This window comes from Lissotriton vulgaris, chromosome 8 (genome assembly GCF_964263255.1).
Source record: "Lissotriton vulgaris chromosome 8, aLisVul1.2, whole genome shotgun sequence".
Taxonomy (NCBI): Eukaryota; Metazoa; Chordata; class Amphibia; order Caudata; family Salamandridae; genus Lissotriton; species Lissotriton vulgaris.
Window position 1 is genome coordinate 17,852,239 of NC_141696.1, and position 23,345 is coordinate 17,875,583.

Here is a 23,345-nt window from a genome sequence, read left to right on the forward strand (position 1 = left end):
CATTTCAGGGTCTTAAGAGTTAGCCACCATTCATCTACCTGACCTCCCCAGGTCTGCTGCCCACTGCCAAACCTAATGCCTCCTATTAGGGAGCAGTCTTCCAGAAGTGACTGGTATCTTAGAGGTTTACAGAGTTGTGAAGGTCGTCATCTGCAAACTCACTGATGCTTTGTATAAAAGACCCTTGGCAGCAATCCACAAATGCAAGCTTTGCAAGGAAAATTACTTGCGAAACCCTACTTTTGGCAAACAAATAGTTCCATTGCCAAGAATATTTTTCATACATTCTTTCCTGTATTCTTTAAAAAAATAATCTCCCTCTGCAAGAAATGTTTGCCCAAGTTAATGAAACAACAGAATCTTCATGAACTGTGAGGTTTGCCAACTTTGTAAACATTACTAGAACAATTTAAATTTGTGTTAACATGGTCGTCCGTTTTTGCTCTGCATGAAAAATATATATTTACTTCCGTCAGAAGAGCTAGGCTATTTCACAAAGCTGTCCATGACCCTCACAAGCCTCTGTGGCACCTGGATACCCTCACGAATACTCTCACAGGTGACAAGCTACGCCCTACAAATCAAATGATTGATTGATTGATTGATTGACTGTGGCTTGGTTCTTCCAGCATCATCAGAACACTACTACACTGCCTGCCACTCACAAATACTGTTTTGGGGCATACCCTTTATCTGATATCTCTCATAGCTCTAGAACTCCTGAGCGCTGTATGCCCACCTCACCCTGAACTGAAGATGGACATGCGTTGCTTAGCATACAGACCCTAACACGCTGATCTCTGTCAAACATTTGTGGCATTTCCTGCTCGATGTCAGGCTCAAGGGCCAACTCATGGACTACTTTGGCAGCTAATAAGAAACTAAACGAATTCCAGGACACTTGTTTAACTGTTTGTGTTGTCAGTGGCATTGTCCTGGTATTGGCATCTGCTTGAGGAGGTGGCGCTAGAATGGGTAACTGTTCTCTCTCATAGCTTAGCTTACCTCATGCACTCCCAGAGCATCTTCTCTCAGTGGTCGTTTCTACAAACACCTCTAAACTTGGTTGATTTGATCTTCTCACATAGAGGGGTATGCACATGTAGGACCTGCTTTCAATTATTATCTTCATCTGCCCACAAACCTTATCCTTCATCAGGACATGGGCAACCTTGCTTCTCTGTCACCTCCACTTCCTTAGCACACTAGATGAGGCACCTGATGGTGTGAGCATTATATGAAACACCAACATAACTGATGTAATAACAGAAGGTATAGACATCAGAGGTCAGAGGAGGATGGGGGTGTTTCCTGGTAACCATGATCCACCACCAGCTTTGATCACTGGTGACTGTGGAGGAGCACTGACCTTAAGACCAAGAGATGCTCAAGCAAACCATCACATTTATTAGGCAAGAGAGTGGTGAGACCATATGTTCTGTGGAAGGGGCAAGCCTCCTGTTGTTGAGAAGAGGCTCCATTGCTTCTGTAAACACAAAGGATGTCTTGTACCCACACCTTGTGGGAGATTTGCCAAATGGGTTTAAATTGTAAGCAAATGAAACAATGCTTGTTCAAGATATGCATAGGTTTAACTCTATCAAGTTTACGCAACAATTTTGTATTACAAATTTGTACATAACACCTCAAGCATAATCCATTCTAAGTAATGGTTTTGCAAAGTTTGGTGTAATTACATTCAGCAGTTCCAAATATTCCAATGGGACATCCAATTGAGAATGCTTTTGTTTTTTAATCCCCCCCCCCATTTTTTTACATCACTTTGGAGGGAAATACAGTCACTTGGTATGTCACACATTAGCCTCATATCTTAAATGTGTGCAACATTTCAGCAAAAAACCCTTCTGACACCAAGTTAGAATGAAGAGTCATATTTCCTTCCCAGTGATGGAGCAGACCATGCCAGAACCTAGTGTCATGGCCTTCCCATTTATTGGGTGTGTAACAAGCAACCCCTGTGTGGAGCGCATGCACCAAGCATAACTATGATGCAGTGCAGTGGCCACTGCTTGGAAGGTGGGTCTTTGCTCTTTCCATTTCCATGACTCTGTCTTTGTACTCACCCTCAACAGGAGCAGCCGAGCATTGTTCTTTCCTGAGGCAGAGGATCAGGAGAAAGAGTGAGGTTTTGGTCATCCACTTCATGATGTCAAGAAGATCTGATCTGAAGACAGGAGCCTGGAAGCTCTGGAGACTTCAAGCTCCTCTCAGAGTTTGAGATATGTGCCACAGGATTATAGGATTTCCTAAGATTCCAAACTCCACTGTGGGTGTATGAAAAGTGCACCACAGGAGCACCACAGGAGCTACTCAGGCTCCACTCTCATCTGACAGTATGTGAGAAGTGCACCACAGTATCCTGAAAGATGGTGAGACTTCAAGCTTCACTGCGGGTGAGTGTGAAGTGCCCCTCAGGAGCCCGGGATCTGCTGGGACTTCAAGCTTCTCCCGGGGTTTCAAAGTACACCACAGGATCCTGGAAGCTTCTGAGACTGCAAGCTGCTCCCAGCGTCTGAGCAATGGATCACAGGAATGTTTGATCTCCCAAGGTTCCAGCTCCTCTGAGGGTGTATGAGATGTGCACCACAGAAGCCTGGAAGCTGCCAATGCTTCAACTTTCTCTCATCTCTGAGAAATACACCACAGGATCCTGGGATCTACTGGCACTGTGAAAAACACACAGCAGAGGCTTAGGAGCTGCTGGATCTTCAAGATTCTCTCATAGAGTGTGGGAAATGCACCACAGAGGCTTGCTGTTGAGGCGGAGGTGACCCGCCCTTTTGCACAACACAAGATATTCTATCTTGACTCTGGCCATCTTCCAAGCTCAGGGATTGAATGACTAACAGAGGCTTATGAGAACAGTTGTTAGGATGCAATTAACATGATTGAAGGCCTCCCTGGCCTGTAAAGCACATACATCCAGCTGTGCCAGGGCTCATTAAAATCTAATTAGGGGAATCAGCATGATAGGTGTGAAGAGCTTGTGTCTGTATGCAGGCAAAGCATAGCTAAAACAAACAACTGAATGAGACGTAGAGAACACCCTCAAGAAGTCACCCCAAAGATCCATTGACCACAGCAAAAGCTGCAGTACATGTCTATGTAGGAAAAACAGTGGTTCCTGTGGAATGATATACTGTATACTTATGATAAAAAAGCACAATAGCACTATAGAGGGTTAGGTAATGGCAGAGGGCGAAGGAACCACTAACACAATAGATTCAGTGTAACATATTTTATAGACTTTCAAACAAAAATAGATATATACGTTGTTGTCAATCAAAGAAACATTTGTGCATTGTGTCTCAGGTAAGAACAGGAACCTAAACCTAAGTGACAATGTGAGTCTTATATACAAGGTTTCCACAATTTGTACAAGTCGACCATTATCAAAAATGATTCTATGTGAACAGGAGCTATATACAGTGAAATGTGCTATGAAATGGTTCGCTTCTTCTGTTTGTCAACAGCGTTTCGACCCTCTAATCAATGTGGGGTCTCTTCAGGACCATTGATGAAGGGACATCTATTGGGGAAAATAAAAAGAGCATAAGGCCCATATACCGGCACAAATGAAAAAATGAATAAAAGGCCATGTGATTGAGGGGTATCTGAAAATGTAACTGCCCAGCCTCGTGCAAATGATGTGCCCTACATGAAGAATAAAGAAAAAGCGGTTACTCTCATGAGGACCTGTCTGGGTACTGGGAATGTGAGAAGAAATTAAAAGAAGAAGAATAATGCGGTTACCAGTCAGTGAATATCAATGCTCTGTGTGATATAATACTGGTGGCCCAGGAAATCTTACCTCAATGTGAGGGAAGACTGCAAATCTGATAATGTAGATCGGCCAAGGAGGCTCTGTGAATATTACGCTACAGCCGTAGCAGTGGGAAATCCCTTTGTAGGTGATCAGTGGCAACGCACTGAGTGTTTCTGTAGAGATTTAAAAATTAGAGGTGGGTTGCATGAATGGAACTGATCTTGAAGGGAGATGGGCCTAAACGCGCCAATTCTTACCAGGATCGATGATGGGGAAATGTGGGACAGCGCTCCGCGTATGTGTTCTACAAAGTCGCTTCAGTCGGCTTTGTCGGGTGCAATGACAAGGATTCTCACCAAGAGTGGAGTTTAAATACAGAGTTTCCCGCCTTTCAGTCAAGGGAATAGGCAGCTCTGGCTAGAGAGGACCGCTTCACCGAGCAATCCGGTGCTCGGTTTCCCTGAAAGGTAAAAAGTGAAAAAATACATCAGTAGGAGGTATAGAAAGTGAAGTAGGATTTTTAGAAGTATTGCACATTGATGGTGTCGCTGCGCTGTTGACAATTGAAAATGTACCAGTAATGAGTACTCAAAAAAAACGAACAGGTGAATGTCATGTATACCGTGGGAAACAGCAGAAGATATTCATATGCAGATCTCACTCATCAAAACTTGTTATTCCTTCAATGGTGTGACCTCATATATGCAGCTCAGGTCTTTACAGTTTACACATAGTATATTGGTGTACAGTGACCCAGGCACACATAATATACATCAAAACACATAGGGGTCCATTAGGATGGCGGACGGATTGCCATCGCCATGCAGGCAGTGGCGATCCGTCCGCCATCCTTGCCCGTCCGCCACCTTTCTTCCCCCCGCCAAATTACAATGGCAGGCAGTCACCGTGGCGGAGGGGAAGACCGTCCGTCACTTTTCCGCAGTGGTCGCAAGGCGACCGCGGCGCAAAAGGCCTGATATGGTGGTGGTGTCTAACAGACAACCCCAGCCATATTAGGATGGCCTGGGAGGAATGCCTTTACGTGGCGGCAATGCCACCACAAAAAGGCATACGGTTCCTGCTTTGGGGACCCGTTGTGGGTCCCCAGGGTGAATGTGGGTGTTGGGGGTGCACATGGGGGGTACGGTTTCACAGCACAGCATGGCAGGCACCACGCGGTGCCTGTCATGTTGTGCTGTGAAACGCACAACAAGCATTTTTCACATTGCGGCGGCTGGTGCTTTAAGCACCGTCCGCCGCAATGTGAAAAATGTGCGATGCACCCGCCACTGTGGCGGGTGCATCCTAATTGGGGGCACGGTTCCTCCGCCCTCGTGGCGGACGGTACCGGCCCCCGACAGGATGGTGGACAGACTTTGTCCGTCCGCCATCCTAATGGACCCCTTAATTGGTTCGCAAGTAATTCTTCTAGGTACGTGTCACTTGCTGCGAGTCGCGAGCAAGTGGGTCTAGTGGCGTTGCACATGGACGTGAGTGCTGCCCAAAGCACACAATGCACTCTTAAGAGTGGGAACATTCTATGGATCTAGACATGTCACAGTTATAATGTACACACATTGGCAGTATTGGAGTCGATAACCACATATTAACATGAGTGTGGATCTGATATATACAATAGGTATGTCACAAGAAAACAGATCCAAGTGAACTGATGGAACAAGTATAGTTGAATACCAAGGGACATACAGGCATGATATAGGTAAATGTAGCTTAATTACAGACAGATATTTAGCGAAGGGTAGTGACATATCCCCCCCATTCCTCAGCAGAATTGAGCCCTTCATCTATTGAATTAACCCTGTCTATCCCGCGGCATTCGTTGCGTTGGAGTATCTATAAGATGTCACCTCGTCTATCTGGCAGGGTGCGGCAATCTCAATCACTGCCACTTTATTTCTTCTTCGGTGTGACCGGATACAAATTGAGTCACAGGAGAGGGCTTGTTGATGTCCTTCTCACTACTCAGGGATTGGAACCAGGGTTCCTCCTTGTCCTTTATGTTCTTAGATGGGGACTTTGGTATCAAAGTTAGTGACTTGGCACTTTTGCAGATGATGGCACTTTGACTTAACTGTTCCTGTATGTTTGCGGCTGGTTGGTATGTTCCTTACCACTGCGGGTTTCAACGTTGGGGGCCACATGAGATCTTCAAGTACCTGAGTGAATTTTCAGTAGTGGTCATTGGGTTGGGAACTCAGACGAGCCCAAACTTACTTTGCTTACCTGGGTTTTACGAGACCATACACTGAAGGAGTGATAATGGTACTAGGAAATAGATCAGCTGGCGTATGCTACCTGTTCATGTATGTATATATGTATGTATGTGGTAGTTTTATAGTACATATGCAGACAAAAGACAACAGAGTGCTGTGCAGGGTAGAATAGTGGGTTTCAAAAGGCTGGTTTTACCCAAACCTTTGTATACCGTTAAAAAATATTGTCTTTGATGGACCCCGCTGGGTATTTAGTAGTTAAGATTCAATATGGGGGATACATTTGGATTAGTATAGAACTAAGTGTCAAATGGTGAGTAATACAGCTGGCATAGGTAAGATTTGGGCTGGTTGTCTGAAATGTGTTAACTTGTTTTAGAATGAAATAACTTCAGCATATTAGGACAGGGGTTGGAATGACAGTGTTCTGAAGTGTCTGCCATTTTTATGACCAGTAACAACCCTCACTGTGACCTTGACAAAGAGTTTGGGCTGAAGTTAGGAGAAGAATGTGAGTCTGCTCTTCTGTGCTGTTTTCAAGGCCCTTGGAGGAGTTTCCTCATTTACCAGAGCATTTGTGGGTTGGGGTTACAAGTTTTCTTTACAGGTTTGTTACAGAGTATGATATACCGAGAAGACCCTGGAGAAAAGGGCCCCATTCAATTAGAAGACACACAGGGATCCTTAATACTCGGATATCATAAGCATTCTAGACTAGATGCTTCCCAAACATCCCACTGAAAATGTGACAATTGGGAGTCTGATGAAGATTGTTAAGGCAAGGAGATTTGGGAGATTAACTAAAGCAGCTGGAAAGGCCTCCTGTGGTAAGGACACTAACGGCAGTAAGAGAGATGTTGAGGAAGGAAATACGCAATGTCTTGGCAAGCGATCCATAACCTAATCCATTTAAATACCGACAGATCTTAGGGATTACTCCACTAAGGTTGAAAAAAATGAATCTGATAATCATGAGCTAGTGCCAGGTTTCAAAACTCTCCCTGTATCATGCTCCATCGCCTAGTTAAAGCACTCATGCTGCTCACAACTCCTTATGACTCAGTGCCAGGTTTAAGAACTCTAACTCCTTATGACCCAAGTGCCAGGTTTAAGACCTCTAGCTTCTTATTGACCCAAGAGCCAGGTTTAGGAACTCTAGCTGCTTATGACTCAGTGCCAGGTATAAGATGACTCAGTGCCAGGTTTAAGAACACTAGCTGCTTATGACTCAGTGCCAGGTTTAAGAACTCTAACTTCTTATTGACCCAAGAGCCAGGTTTAAGAACTCTAACTCCTTATGACCCAAGTGCCAGGTTTAAGAACTTTAACTCCTTATGACTCAGTGCCAGGTTTAAGAACTCTAACTCCTTATGACTCAGTGCCAGGTTTAAGAACTCTAACTCCCTATGACTCAGTGCCAGGTTTAAGAACTCTAACTCCTTATGACCCAAGTGCCAGGTTTAAGAACTCTAACTCCTTATGACCCAAGTGCCAGGTTTCAGACCTCTAGCTTCTTATTGACCCAAGAGCCAGGTTTAGGAACTCTAGCTGCTTATGACTCAGTGCCAGGTATAAGATGACTCAGTGCCAGGTTTAAGAACACTAGCTCCTTATTGACCCCAGAGCCAGGTTTAGGAACTCTGGCTGCGTATGACTCAGTGCCAGGTTTAAGAACACTAGCTGGTTATGACTCAGTGCCAGGTTTAAGAACACTAGCTGCTTATGACACAGTTCCAGGTTTAAGAACTCTACCTGGCCATGACCCAGTCCAGAGTGTTGAGAACTCCTGTTGCAGTTTAATAATTCTAGTTGTTCATGACTCTGTGCCAGGTTTCAGCTCCTGACCTAGTGGCAGGTTTAAAAGAGCTCTGACTGCTTAGAAATCAGTGCCAGGTTTAGGAACTCTGGCTGCTCAGAAATCAATGCAGGTTTAAGAATTCTGGTTGCTCAGAATCAGTTTCAAGTTTAAGAGCTCTGGCTGCTTAGAAATCAGTGCCAGGTTTAAGAATTCAGGTTGCTCAGAATCAGTGCCAGGTTTAAGAGCTCTGGCTGCTTAGAAATCAGTGCCAGGTTTAAGAATTCAGGTTGCTCAGAATCTGTGCCGTTTAAGAGCTCTGGCTGCTAAGAAATCTCTGGCTGCTTAGATATCAGTGCCAGGTTTAAGAACTCTGGCTGCTTTGAAATCAGTGCCAGGTTTAAGAACTCTGGCTGCTTAGAAATAAGTGCCATGTTTAGGAACTCTGGCTGCTCAGAAATCAGTGCCAGGTTTAAGAAGTCCTGCTGCTCCGAATCAGTGCCAGGTTTAAGAGCTCTGGCTGCTTAGAAATCAGTGCCAGGTTTAAGAATTCAGGTTGCTCAGAATCTGTGCCGTTTAAGAGCTCTGGATGCTAAGAAATCTCTGGCTGCTTAGATATCAGTGCCAGGTTTAAGAACTCTGGCTGCTTTGAAATCAGTGCCAGGTTTAAGAACTCTGGCTGCTTAGAAATAAGTGCCATGTTTAGGAACTCTGGCTGCTCAGAAATCAGTGCCAGGTTTAAGAAGTCCAGCTGCTCCGAATCAGTGCCAGGTTTAAGAGCTCTGGCTGCTTAGAAATCAGTGCCAGGTTTAAGAATTCAGGTTGCTCAGAATCTGTGCCGTTTAAGAGCTCTGGCTGCTTAGAAATCTCTGGCTGCTTAGATATCAGTGCCAGGTTTAAGAACTCTGGCTGCTTTGAAATCAGTGCCAGGTTTAAGAACTCTGGCTGCTTAGAAATAAGTGCCAGGTTTAGGAACTCTGGCTGCTCAGAAATCAGTGCCAGGTTTAAGAAGTCCAGCTGCTCCGAATCAGTGCCAGGTTTACGAGCTCTGGCAGCTTAGAAATCTCTGGCTGCTTAGATGTCAGTGCCAGGTTAAAGAATTCTGGCTGCTTTGAAATCAGTGCCGGGTTTAGGAACTCTGGCTGCTCAGAGATCAATGCCAGGTTTAAGAACTCTGGTTGCTTAGAAATCAGTGCCAGGGTTAAGAATTCAGGTTGCTCAGAATCAGTGCCGGGTTTAAGAGCTCTGTCTGCTTAGAAATCTCTGGCTGCTTAGATATCAGTGCCAGGTTTAAGAACTCCGGCTGCTTTGAAATCAGTGCCAGGTTTAAGAACTCTGGATGCTTAGAAATCAGTGCCAGGTTAAGGAACTCTGGCTGATCAGAAATCAGTGCCAGGTTTAGGAACTCTGGCTGCTTAGAAATCTCTGGATGCTTTGAAATCAGTGCCAGGTTTAGGAACTCTGGCTGCTCAGAAATCAGTGGCAGGTTTAAGAACTCTGGTTGCTTAGAAATCAGTGCCAGGTTTAAGAAGTCCTGCTGTTCAGAATCAGTGCCAGGTTTACGAGCTCTGGCTGCTTAGAAATCTCTGGCTGCTTAGATATCAGTGCCAGGTTAAAGAATTCTGGCTGCTTTGAAATCAGTGCCAGGTTTAGGAACTTTGGCTGCTCAGAAATCAGTGCCAGGTTTAAGAACTCAACAAGAAAATGCCAGTACTGCACTTCAATTTAATGTTTTTCTAATTGAGTAACAATCCTCAATTATAAAGGACCAATCTTTTAGTCTTGTTTTTTGAATAGTTCTTTTTATTATTAGAACATTATTCCTTCTGTTTTTTTATCTATTTTTGTTGAACCTTGTTTCACAACAAGAATGATATCACAAACATGGAGACTTAGAACGCAAAATACACACAATATGTCACAAAATTATCACTATTCCACATTGAATGTATCACATTGCAAGCAAAATAAACAAGATAAACATTCAAAAGACAACATTACGTGAACTTAGAAACACAAACATAAAAAACTGGACAAATAGACAACAAATTGACCTATAGGCTGGTTTCGCAACTAGTGTACACGCCCTGTATTGAATGAAAGTTTTTTGGCAAACAGGTGCGGGTACTAGTGATTAGTAACGAATGTTGTTTCTGCTTATTTACACATAATAGACCATCTAATAATTCAGTTTTCAAATTTGTAATCCTGGGAAGATTGGTCTATTAAAGAACACAATGGTGAAGAGAACAGGGGTCGACGCGTTTCGAATCCCTTATGTGCCAGGGATTCTCATCAGGACCGTGAAGAATCAATCTATGGGGGTGAATAAAAAACACTCTGTCAGTCATACTCAGAACACTCAACTTCTATCAGTCACCCACACTCTCTCTTAGATCATACCTGTATTCAAGAGTCAGAGGTCGGTCTCTCTACAGGGTAGCTAATCCGGTAACTGTAATATTAAGGATTGAATGGGCATAATTAGTATCAGTTGGCCAGTCTGCTGGCATAATCATGTCAGTCATCTTTCAGGGTACTTACATACATGGGCGGTGTGACCGCGTGGTCAGAATGATTTAAGTTGTGTCGAACACTCCTGTGATGAAAACAAGAGGTTGGTATTAGTGGTCATAAGCTACGGTCCGGGCATATCGCACTTGTACTCGTTGTAACATAAAACGGGTTCTCTGAGCAACCTCTCGCGCTGTTTGGGGTACCTGACTTAGTGGATTTGCTGTACCCTTAATTAGAAAAAATTAGAAAAAATTCCCGGGGTTGAAACCTTCGTGGATCATTGGAGGACATGACAAGTCTGAACATATTTTCGACACGCTGGTTTTTTCAAACATTAATGTAACGCTTGGGTTGTGCTCTTACCGGTGGCGTTTAGTTACGGATTTGCTAGACCTTTAATTAGAAAAAATTGCCGGGATTGAAACCCTCGTGAATCATTGGAGGACATGACAAGTCTGAACATATTTTCGACACGCTGGTTTTCTCAAACATTAATGTGACGCTGGGGTTGGCGCTCTTACCGGTGGCGTTTAGTTAAGTATCCTCCATACGCGGCTCCGTTTAGGTATTGCGGCGCAGGATGCCTTGGGTCTGGCCAGGTTTCTAAAATTAAAATGACAGTCTAAGCTCGTTTTTCTAAGAAAGCCCATCTAAGCTCGTTTTCAGAAGAGCGTAATTCGTTCAGCACAAAGTCGAAATTGCCGATTGGTCGGTGCTAGAGAAAGCTTACCGGTGCTCTCTAGTCGAGTCTCCTCCTTGGCTCCGTTCAGTGAAGCGTTGTGTGTGTATTGATGCCGGTTAACCCGGTTGTATAAGTCCTACGACCTTGCTGATAAGGATTCTGGGAATCGTAGTTTTTTAGCTGTGTGACGTGGATATAGATTGGACGCGAGTGCGCAAAGACATGTTGTAGTCCGTTTATTGCTCGATGTGCCGATTCCTCATGTATTTCACTGTTGCCTGGCAACCAATACAAGAGGTATGGTTCCTGTTACCTACTGGATCCATGATTGCTTACCACAGTGTAAGAAGTTAAGAGAGACCTACCACTTTATAAGTTATAAAGTTCCGACATCTCGTTCAAGCCTTGGGTGGCTGAATTGAATTTTAGAATCAGCATTGCTTCTCTTTGTTTTAGTTTGGCCTCTAGGTCTCCGCCCCTCTGGTCACGCTCTAATTTTGAGATGACGGTCCATCTGAAGTCCAGGTCTCCGTGTGACTCATCAATCCAGTGTTGTACAAGAGGTGCTGAGGTGATTTTTTTCTTAATTCTGGATTTGTGTTGGGAGATTCTCTGTCTGATTTCCTGATTGGTTTTTCCTATGTACAATTTTGGGCATGGACATAGAATGGCATAGATCAAGTTTTTAGATTTGCAGTTCGAAAAGGTGTTATGTTTCCATGAGATTCCTTCGTGTTGGAATACATTCCCCTCAATCGTGGAGTTGCAACACATGCATGTTCCACACTTTTTGTGCCCTGCGACAGGGGGTAAATTGACAAATTGACGTATTGTTGAGGTCTTTTTGCTGGGAACCGCGGCTCTGACGACTTGGTTCGCAATGCTCTTATCTTTTTTGAAGGCAAAGAGTGGTTTGGCATTCAATTGGGTATCCACATCCTTTATTAAATGCCAGTTCTGGTAGATAACCTTCTTAAGAAAGTTGGATGATGACCCAAAGGTGGTGACGCAAACTGTCCGTTCAAGTTTTTTCTTTTCTTTCTTTCTCAACAGGTCTTCTCGTGGTGTCCACCACGCGCGTTTGATTGCTTGTTGGATCAGTTTAGATGGATATCCCCGGTCTAAAAGTCTTTCCATGAGCAAGTTTGCATGGTACATATACTCGTCTTTGAATGAACAATTTCGACGTATACGGAGAAATTGGCCTATCGGTAGATTCTCTTTTAGACTGCGCGGGTGGTTGCTGGAGAAATGCAAGAATTTGTTGCGGTCAGTCTCTTTTCTAAAGAGGGTGGTAACCAACTGTCCATCTATACAATATACTTCCACATCTAAGAAGGAAAGTCTTGTCGGTGATGACTGGATGCTGAATTTGATGTCCCTTGTGCGGCTATTAAGCCATCCATGGAAGTCAGTTAATTGTTCCACTGTCCCGGACCATGTGAAAAAAAAATGTCGTCTATGAAACGTACCCAGCCTCCTAGCCATTGTGAGAAGGGGTGGTTATTATGTATGTGTCTGTCTTCATATACACTCATGAAGAGTATAGCCAGCTCCGGGGCGAAGGGACAGCCCATGGCTACTCCCCTGATTTGGAGGAAGAAGTCATCATGGAATTTAAAGTAGTTTTTGGTTAAAGCCATTCTCGCCAATTCCAAAATGAAGTCCGTGGGGACTCTCATTGGACGATCTCTTTTATCCAAGAAGATTTCAACAACTTCCAGGGCCTGGTCTTGGGGAATTTGGGTATATAATGAAACTATATCCATACTTACTAATAAGTCATGTCCCTCGGTAAATGGTAATTGTTGTAATTTGCACAGGAAATCAGAGGTGTCTCTCAAAAAGGATTGTACTGTTAGTGTAAAAGGTTTGAGGAAAAAGTCGATGAACTTGGAGATGGGTTCAAACAGTGATTCGCACCCAGATATTATGGGGCGGCCTGGTGGTGATTTGGCATCCTTGTGTACCTTAGGAAGTACATAAAATAGTGGTGTTCGTGGATGTTTGTTTGATAAGTAACCAAATTCATGTTTGCCCAAAAAGCCTTGTTCAAATCCGTTTTGTAGAATTTTTTCAAGTTCGTTCTGAAATTCAGTCGTTGGATCCGATCGTAATTTCCGATAGCATTCGATGTCTAGTAGCTGTCGATTGGCTTCTGCTACATATTCGTTGGTACCCCAAATCACAATCGATCCGCCTTTGTCGGCTTGTTTAACTATAATATTCTCATCATTTCTGAGAGAATGTAGTGCGTCTTTCTCATTTTTTGTCAGGTTGTGTTTAGTAAAGGTTCTGTTCTTTTTTTCTTCTGAAGAAATAGCTGACAACACGGTTTTTTCAAAATAAGTAACCTCTTTGGGTATTTTAAAAGCTGGTGGACAAAAGGTTGATTTTTTCTTTAGACCCGTGGTTTCTGTTTGCAACATTAGTTCTTTGCCTGAAAAAAATGCAATCAGGCGGATCTTCCTGCAGAACTCAATGAATTCCAGTTTTAGTCTAACAAAGTCTGGAGGTCTTGCGGGGACAAATGAGAGTCCCTTTTCTAGTACACTTATTTCAGACGAGGACAGAACTCTGTTAGAAAGATTAATGACTGATGAAATACCTAGTTTTTGTAATTTTGTCTCCTCGTGGACATTTCCCATGGCTGGTTGTATCTCGTTTTGCCGCGGGTTTTCTGTTGGCCTTGGTCCAAAAAAGGCTGTTGTTGTTGTTGTTGTTTATTTTGTTGAAAATTTTGTTGGTACTGTTGTTGTTGGTATCCTCCACGTCGGTTAAACTGAGGTCTATATGTACCTGGTTCAGAGTCGCTTCCTCCTGATGATGTATCCGAGAAAGTTAGATATTTGGTTCTTGATCGACCTTGGTTTTCCGATAGGAAGCGTCTTGCTTCTGGTCGAGAGTAAAAATCTTGTTGCAGGTAGGGATAGGCCTTTTCAAGAGTGAAATTCCGTTTGTCTCTATCAAAATTGTTTTCTTTTTGTTGCACAGTGTAGTCTTTAAATTCCAAAATTTCCTTATCAACTTTTTCAAGAAGAATCTTGGAGTCCTGAATCAAAGGATTGACTTTAATTTCTGCTTCTAATTTTTCGATTTCTTCCAATTGAGCTACAGATAACCTTTGTGCAGTTTCGATGGTTAAGACCATGAGGTCTCTGCTGCATTTGGTTTCAATGTAACTGAAGCCTTTTTTGTAGATGGGATCCTCCGTAAAGATCACGGGTATATTTTTGACAATCAAGCCTGTAGGTATTGTGCCTGACCTGAGGTGTTGGAGAAGGTAGTGGCCATGCAAATCCGTGCGGATTTGTTTTTTCTTTAACCGAATGAGTTTATCTGATTCGTTGTTAGTTTGTGCGGTACTACTAAGAGTAGCGGAACCGAAGGAAGGAGGGTTCTTTAAGAGATTCTTTATATGGTCCTCGCTGTATGCAAAAGTTTGATCTTCAGACATGTTAAGTCAATAGTCCAAGTGTGTGGGCAGTCAACAGTCATTTAATAGGGCCCCAACGGCAATCATTCACTCATACACTCATGGAACAATCACTCAGAAAAATGAACAAAAGTGTGAAAAGCTAAGAGTGGGGGGAAGTGGGGTGGTTCTAACTGGAGGATGAAACCGACAGAGAACCAAGAAACACCTGTCTAAATGTTCAATGCTTGAGCAGCGGTATAGAGAACCTCGCGGGTGGACACCCGCTATAATAAGTGGTAACAATGGGGGTTCTGGCAACTACGCAGTAAGGCTGCGCCAATATAATAATCAACAAGAAAATGCCAGTACTGCACTTCAATTTAATGTTTTTCTAATTGAGTAACAATCCTCAATTATAAAGGACCAATCTTTTAGTCTTGTTTTTTGAATAGTTCTTTTTATTATTAGAACATTATTCCTTCTGTTTTTTTATCTATTTTTGTTGAACCTTGTTTCACAACAAGAATGATATCACAAACATGGAGACTTAGAACGCAAAATACACACAATATGTCACAAAATTATCACTATTCCACATTGAATGTATCACATTGCAAGCAAAATAAACAAGATAAACATTCAAAAGACAACATTACGTGAACTTAGAAACACAAACATAAAAAACTGGACAAATAGACAACAAATTGACCTATAGGCTGGTTTCGCAACTAGTGTACACGCCCTGTATTGAATGAAAGTTTTTTGGCAAACAGGTGCGGGTACTAGTGATTAGTAACGAATGTTGTTTCTGCTTATTTACACATAATAGACCATCTAATAATTCAGTTTTCAAATTTGTAATCCTGGGAAGATTGGTCTATTAAAGAACACAATGGTGAAGAGAACAGGGGTCGACGCGTTTCGAATCCCTTATGTGCCAGGGATTCTCATCAGGACCGTGAAGAATCAATCTATGGGGGTGAATAAAAAACACTCTGTCAGTCATACTCAGAACACTCAACTTCTATCAGTCACCCACACTCTCTCTTAGATCATACCTGTATTCAAGAGTCAGAGGTCGGTCTCTCTACAGGGTAGCTAATCCGGTAACTGTAATATTAAGGATTGAATGGGCATAATTAGTATCAGTTGGCCAGTCTGCTGGCATAATCATGTCAGTCATCTTTCAGGGTACTTACATACATGGGCGGTGTGACCGCGTGGTCAGAATGATTTAAGTTGTGTCGAACCAAGTCGTCAGAGCCGCGGTTCCCAGCAAAAAGACCTCGACAATACGTCAATTTGTCAATTTACCCCCTGTCGCAGGGCACAAAAAGTGTGGAACATGCATGTGTTGCAACTCCACGATTGAGGGGAATGTATTCCAACACGAAGGAATCTCATGGAAACATAACACCTTTTCGAACTGCAAATCTAAAAACTTGATCTATGCCATTCTATGTCCATGCCCAAAATTGTACATAGGAAAAACCAATCAGGAAATCAGACAGAGAATCTCCCAACACAAATCCAGAATTAAGAAAAAAATCACCTCAGCACCTCTTGTACAACACTGGAATGATGAGTCACACGGAGACCTGGACTTCAGATGGACCGTCATCTCAAAATTAGAGCGTGACCAGAGGGGCGGAGACCTAGAGGCCAAACTAAAACAAAGAGAAGCAATGCTGATTCTAAAATTCAATTCAGCCACCCAAGGCTTGAACGAGATGTCGGAACTTTATAACTTATAAAGTGGTAGGTCTCTCTTAACTTCTTACACTGTGGTAAGCAATCATGGATCCAGTAGGTAACAGGAACCATACCTCTTGTATTGGTTGCCAGGCAACAGTGAAATACATGAGGAATCGGCACATCGAGCAATAAACGGACTACAACATGTCTTTGCGCACTCGCGTCCAATCTATATCCACGTCACACAGCTAAAAAACTACGATTCCCAGAATCCTTATCAGCAAGGTCGTAGGACTTATACAACCGGGTTAACCGGCATCAATACACACACAACGCTTCACTGAACGGAGCCAAGGAGGAGACTCGACTAGAGAGCACCGGTAAGCTTTCTCTAGCACCGACCAATCGGCAATTTCGACTTTGTGCTGAACGAATTACGCTCTTCTGAAAACGAGCTTAGATGGGCTTTCTTAGAAAAACGAGCTTAGACTGTCATTTTAATTTTAGAAACCCGGCCAGACCCAAGGCATCCTGCGCCGCAATACCTAAACGGAGCCGCGTATGGAGGATACTTAACTAAACGCCACCGGTAAGAGCGCCAACCCCAGCGTCACATTAATGTTTGAGAAAACCAGCGTGTCGAAAATATGTTCAGACTTGTCATGTCCTCCAATGATTCACGAGGGTTTCAATCCCGGCAATTTTTTCTAATTAAAGGTCTAGCAAATCCGTAACTAAACGCCACCGGTAAGAGCACAACCCAAGCGTTACATTAATGTTTGAAAAAACCAGCGTGTCGAAAATATGTTCAGACTTGTCATGTCCTCCAATGATCCACGAAGGTTTCCACCCCGGGAATTTTTTCTAATTTTTTCTAATTAAGGGTACAGCAAATCCACTAAGTCAGGTACCCCAAACAGCGCGAGAGGTTGCTCAGAGAACCCGTTTTATGTTACAACGAGTACAAGTGCGATATGCCCGGACCGTAGCTTATGATCACTAATACCAACCTCTTGTTTTCATCACAGGAGTGTTCGACACAACTTAAATCATTCTGACCACGCGGTCACACCGCCCATGTATGTAAGTACCCTGAAAGATGACTGACATGATTATGCCAGCAGACTGGCCAACTGATACTAATTATGCCCATTCAATCCTTAATATTACAGTTACCGGATTAGCTACCCTGTAGAGAGACCGACCTCTGACTCTTGAATACAGGTATGATCTAAGAGAGAGTGTGGGTGACTGATAGAAGTTGAGTGTTCTGAGTATGACTGACAGAGTGTTTTTTATTCACCCCCATAGATTGATTCTTCACGGTCCTGATGAGAATCCCTGGCACATAAGGGATTCGAAACGCGTCGACCCCTGTTCTCTTCACCATTGTGTTCTTTAATAGACCAATCTTCCCAGGATTACAAATTTGAAAACTGAATTATTAGATGGTCTATTATGTGTAAATAAGCAGAAACAACATTCGTTACTAATCACTAGTACCCGCACCTGTTTGCCAAAAAACTTTCATTCAATACAGGGCGTGTACACTAGTTGCGAAACCAGCCTATAGGTCAATTTGTTGTCTATTTGTCCAGTTTTTTATGTTTGTGTTTCTAAGTTCACGTAATGTTGTCTTTTGAATGTTTATCTTGTTTATTTTGCTTGCAATGTGATACATTCAATGTGGAATAGTGATAATTTTGTGACATATTGTGTGTATTTTGCGTTCTAAGTCTCCATGTTTGTGATATCATTCTTGTTGTGAAACAAGGTTCAACAAAAATAGATAAAAAAACAGAAGGAATAATGTTCTAATAATAAAAAGAACTATTCAAAAAACAAGACTAAAAGATTGGTCCTTTATAATTGAGGATTGTTACTCAATTAGAAAAACATTAAATTGAAGTGCAGTACTGGCATTTTCTTGTTGATTATTATATTGGCGCAGCCTTACTGCGTAGTTGCCAGAACCCCCATTGTTACCACAGGTTTAAGAACTCTGCCTGCTTAGAAATCTCTGGCTGCTTAGAAATCAGTGCCAGGTTAAGAACTCTGGTTGCTTAGAAATCAGCAATATGCAATATGAGTTGTTATACTCACACTTTCCATCTTATCCACGTAATGCCTCTTGCAGGCCGTATTTCTATGCACGTTAGCCGTGTTCGCCTGGCACTGGTTGCCTGTCACTTTTTGATATGTACCATCCTGGCATGTTCTTGGGCACCGATAAGAAATGCGGCTTGGTTGCGACACGTTTGATATTTACCATCGTGGCATGTTTTGATCACCAATAAGAAATGTGCCGTTGTTGCCTGGCACTGGTTGCCTGACACTTTTTCACATGTATGACCAACAGCACCTCAAAGCATGGTATGTTAGCGTGTTGAAACTGTTCTATGAGCAATACAGCTGGTTAATCATCTGTTATATGTTTCCTTGTTCCCTCCTGTCAATACAGGCCTTCAATTTCAGGCAAACACTGATTGTCCTGATGATGATCTACTATTTTTAACTGGATGGAAACGCCGCCGACATAATATGTGGTCCAAACACTAGTTCACTATCATGTGCCTAAAATCATGTGTTTTCCACATATGTGAAGCAAATAGATTGTAATATTACCTTTTTGCTCATTTTCCCTCTAATGCCTGAAAATCCCCAGTTAATTGTACTGTGTATTGTATGTTTAGTACTGTGGATACAGGACTGTGTCCCACTCCTTTATTGTTGTTCTGTTTAATTTGTCCTATTTAGTTATCAAATACATTTTGGAGTCCGGCTGGACTTCTTGTTCATTATAGTGCATATCGTGGCCTATAATTATTGATATCTTTATTCCAGTTTTAAGAACTCTGGCTCCTTAGAAATCAGTGCCAGGTTTTGGAACTTTGGCTGCTCAGAAATCAGTGCCAGGTTTAAGAACTCTGTCTGCTTAGAAATCCCTGGCTGCTTAGAAATCAGTGCCAGGTTAAGAACTCTGGTTGCTTAGAAATCAGTGCCAGGTTTAAGAACTCTGTCTGCTTAGAAATCTCTGGCTGCTTAGAAATCAGTGCCAGGCTAAGAACTCTGGTTGCTTAGAAATCAGTGCCAGGTTTAAGAACTCTAGCTGCTGCTCAGAATCAATGCCAGGTTTAGGACTCTAGCTGCTGCTCAGAATCAGTGCCAGGTTTAAGAACTCTAGCTGCTGCTCAGAATCAGTGCCAGGTTTAAGAACTCTAGCTGCTGCTCAGAATCAGTGCCAGGTTTAATAACTCTAGCTGCTGCTCAGAATCAGTGCCAGGTTTAAGAACTCTAGCTGCTGCTCAGAATCAGTGCCAGGTTTAAGAACTCTGTCTGCTTAGAAATCTGTGGCTGCTTAGAAATCAGTGCCAGGTTTAAGAACTCTGACTGCTTAGAAATCAGTGCCAGGTTTAGGAACTCTGGCTACTCAGAAATCAGTGCCAGGTTTAAGAACTCTGTCTGCTTAGAAATATCTGGCTGCTTAGAAATCAGTGCCAGGTTTAAGAACTCTGGCTGCTTAGAAATCAGTGCCAGGTTTAGGAACTTTGGCTGCTCAGAAATCAGTGCCAGGTTTAAGAATTCTGTCTGCTTAGAAATCTCTGGCTGCTTAGAAATCAGTGCCAGGTTAAGAACTCTGGTTGCTTAGAAATCAGTGCCAGGTTTAAGAACTCTAGCTGCTGCTCAGAATCAGTGCCAGGTTTAAGAACTCTAGCTGCTGCTCAGAACCGGTGCCAGGTTTAAGAACTCTAGCTGCTGCTCAGAATCAGTGCCAGGTTTAAGAACTCTAGCTGCTTAGAAATCAGTGCCAGTTTCAAGAACTCTGGTTGCTGCTTAGAATCAGTGCCAGGTTTAAGAACTCTAGCTGCTGCTCAGAATCAATGCCAGGTTTAAGAACTCTGGCTGCTCAGAAATCAGCGCCAGGTTTAAGAACTCTAGCTGCTGCTCAGAATCAGTCTCAGGTTTAAGAACTCTAGCTGCTGCTCAGAATCAGTGCCAGGTTTAAGAACTCTGTCTGCTCAGAAATCAGCGCCAGGTTTAAGAACTCTGTCTGCTTAGAAATCTGTGGCTGCTTAGAAATCAGTGCCAGGTTTAAGAACTCTGGCTGCTTAGAAATCAGTGCCAGGTTTAAGAACTCTGGCTGCTTAGAAATCAGTGCCAGGTTTAGGAACTTTGGCTGCTCAGAAATCAGTGCCAGGTTTAAGAATTCTGTCTGCTTAGAAATCTCTGGTTTCTTAGAAATCAGTGCCAGGTTTAAGAACTCTGTCTGCTTAGAAATCTCTGGCTGCTTAGAAATCAGTGCCAGGTTAAGAACTCTGGTTGCTTAGAAATCAGTGGCAGGTTTAAGAACTCTAGCTGCTGCTCAGAATCAGTGCCAGGTTTAAGAACTCTAGCTGCTTAGAAATCAGTGCCAGTTTCAAGAACTCTGGTTGCTTCTTAGAGAGGTGGCCTCCCCCCATAGCTCCCTCTTCCCTGGGACCTTCACTCCCCCTCAGCACCTCTGCTCTGAGACCCTTCCCTTCTAGACTCTTCTCACACACATCCGGAGTCCGGGAGGTCCCGCTCTGGAGATTCTGCTTCTGTTTGAAGTATTTCGAGTTTCATAAAATAAACACACAGCTGGGCCAGAGTCAAAGGGGCCCGGCTTCATGTGCTTTTATAGACATAAGTAGTACTGATTGTAAAAGGTTATTGACTTTGTAAGAACACGGAAGGAGCTAAAGGACATGGTTTCCAATCCTCTGTAAATGTTTGAGAAGGTGTGGTATCACCTGACCTCACTTCAAGCTGCAGACTCCATGTCTGTGCAAGAGAAGGGAGAGCCAGTGTGTGCCTGAGGGAGAGAGAGAGCAGCAGAGATGGGGGGAGAAAGAGGGGGGGGGGTCAGCCCCACTCGGAGCTACTTTGGAGTGTTTGTTGAGGGTCTGTGGAGGGGAAGAGAATGGGAATTATGAAGGGACTCTTACACTGGAACTACAGAAAGACAACACACGAGGACGCCCTCACCAGAATCTGGGTGCAATGACTGTTTTTAGCCTCTGCCCCCAGAGTCTGCAGCAGCCTCCACCGGAAGTCCTGCTCTGCCTGGCTCCCGGATGAGGGAGCCACCTTGCTTCAGGCTTCTCCCTATGGACTCCCTTTTCATTGGGTGATTATTAGCTTGTCTAGATCTCTGCCTTTTCCTAGAGGAGCCTGAGGTGGATTCTCCTGACCTGCCCAGGAGTGGGAACTGTGCTGTGCAGTCACTTTCCTCACGTGGTTCCTTCACTGCTGACCAGAAGCCATGATGCATGAATGGCGCCTCTTCCCAGAGGCCGCCCTGCTGCCTTCTCTTGCCTTCTCCTCCTATGCATGGGCCAGACTTGGTGTGTGGTGCAGATGTGCAAATTAAATTAGTGTATTGGGCCATGTACTCAGATGCATCCACTAGTCCCAAGCTCTGACGGATCCTCGTGACAGAAGACAATGCAACCGCCGCCTTGAGTTCAGATCAAAAGTGGCAGTGTGGAAGCTCCTAGATGGTAAGAAGGTGTTACAGGCATTGCCTGTGTGTATCTTGCGGTCTTTAGGACAGGACTGGTGGGTTGCATCTGCCTTGATCTCTCAGATGGGACTTGCGTATCGACTGCTACTCAAGGCTTGCTAGTCTGCACTATAGAGGAATAGTTAGATAGTGACAGGGTGCAGAAACCTGTTGTGGCATCCAAGAGACGCCATACTTAGGAGGCGATTTGGGTCTCCTCCAGGTCCAGGAGTAGGCCCCATCACAGGGTCTTTAAGCACCATCACCATGGTCACTCTCCAGAGGATCCTGTTCCTCCTTCAGCCATCCCAGGGGACCAGCAAACTCTGACTTTCTACTCCCCTGGTGTTGTACTACAACAGATCTTGTTGCCACCAGATCAGCTGTACGAGATGCAGTAGGACACGGTGTCTACTGTATTTGACGTTCCTCACTGGCCTCTACGCCCCTGCTCCCTCAAAGCCTACATACGTGAACATGGATCACCCTTGGTATGATGGAGAGGAGAGAGATGAGCCAACTCCAATACTGAGGTATCGATGGAGTGTTGCTTTGACTGCCCCTGCCCATTAGTCCTATATTGATATACTCTTCATGTTTTCAATCTGACCACACTGTATATTTCTGGTACAGGCAACCATTTCCACGAGTCACCTGTCAGGAGCGCAACATGATTTGTTACTCCCCGGTACGGTTCTTTACTCCACCGGACTATAAGGATCCACCCCAAGTGGAATGCCTCCTCACACCATCTGCATGATTGTGCCATGAAAGGCTGAACTGTTGGTGGTAGATTATCAATGGTTGTGTGACACTGGCGAGGTTACCTGCAGCCAGGTAGGTGAGATAGTCCGCTGGCTCTCCTTTGAAACTTTCCACTCCAGTATCCCTGGGGCCATGTGGTCACCAGAGAACAGTTTGCTACTCTAGTGGCAGATCAGACAGATACTGCTCCACTTTCTTCACCTGCACCTGCACGGCTTTCCCCTCTTCCTTTCCTGCAGCTGCCATTGCAAGCCACATGTCATGTGATGGTTTTAAAACCACACCTGCCTCAATAGAGCAGGAGGATTTCTTTGTGTTTCCCTTCTCTGCATCAAGCCAGTTCCAGTAGATCAGGTTGTGGCCTGTCGGAGGGACACCTGAACAAAAAGAAGATCAGAGAAAACCATCCTTCAAAGGAAATTAGCTCTCTTCCCATCTCCCATCCAACTCTGGCAAGGAAATCCAACCCACTGACTGTCACTGAATGTCTAGGCCAGCTTCCCAAATCGAGTGGACATTAGTGTGTTTGTACCTTCACTAAAGGAAGCAGAATGTCTGTCCACACGTTAGATCCTGGTTCCACTGGAGCTGAGCCAGACATGCAGTAAGATTCACTTGGCAGAAACGGGATCCCTATGAACGTTTCATTTGATTTGTGGCATCTGACACAATAAGCTGGCCTATTGGCGAGATACCAATGATATGAACCTTGACGGTTTTAAAACTCTCAAGTTCACCCAATGTCACTTGGAACAGTCCTGGCATCCATCCTCACCTGCAAGGGACACATTGCCAAGAAAACAAAGACAACAGCAACTCTCTCTACTACAGAAAGCACCCGGAGACCCTCCTGGGTGAGGTTTGTGTTCTACAAATAATTAGAACAAAGAAAGTACATATGTGACGTCATCAGCAGTGTATTGCCGGG

The 23,345-nt window shown here is 43.8% G+C and overlaps 1 protein-coding gene across 1 annotated transcript in view; it reads right to left on the reverse strand.

The window, feature by feature from the left end:
- Positions 1-2,749, reverse strand: part of LOC147693243 (uncharacterized) — a 56,795-nt gene extending 54,046 nt beyond the window's left edge. The window contains exon 1 of the mRNA XM_086933642.1: positions 2,085-2,749. Within this exon, the coding sequence (XP_086789768.1) occupies positions 2,085-2,166 (82 nt within the window). The 5' untranslated portion in view covers positions 2,167-2,749. The remainder of the gene's footprint in view (positions 1-2,084) is intronic.
- Between the last annotated feature and the right edge of the window lie 20,596 nt (positions 2,750-23,345).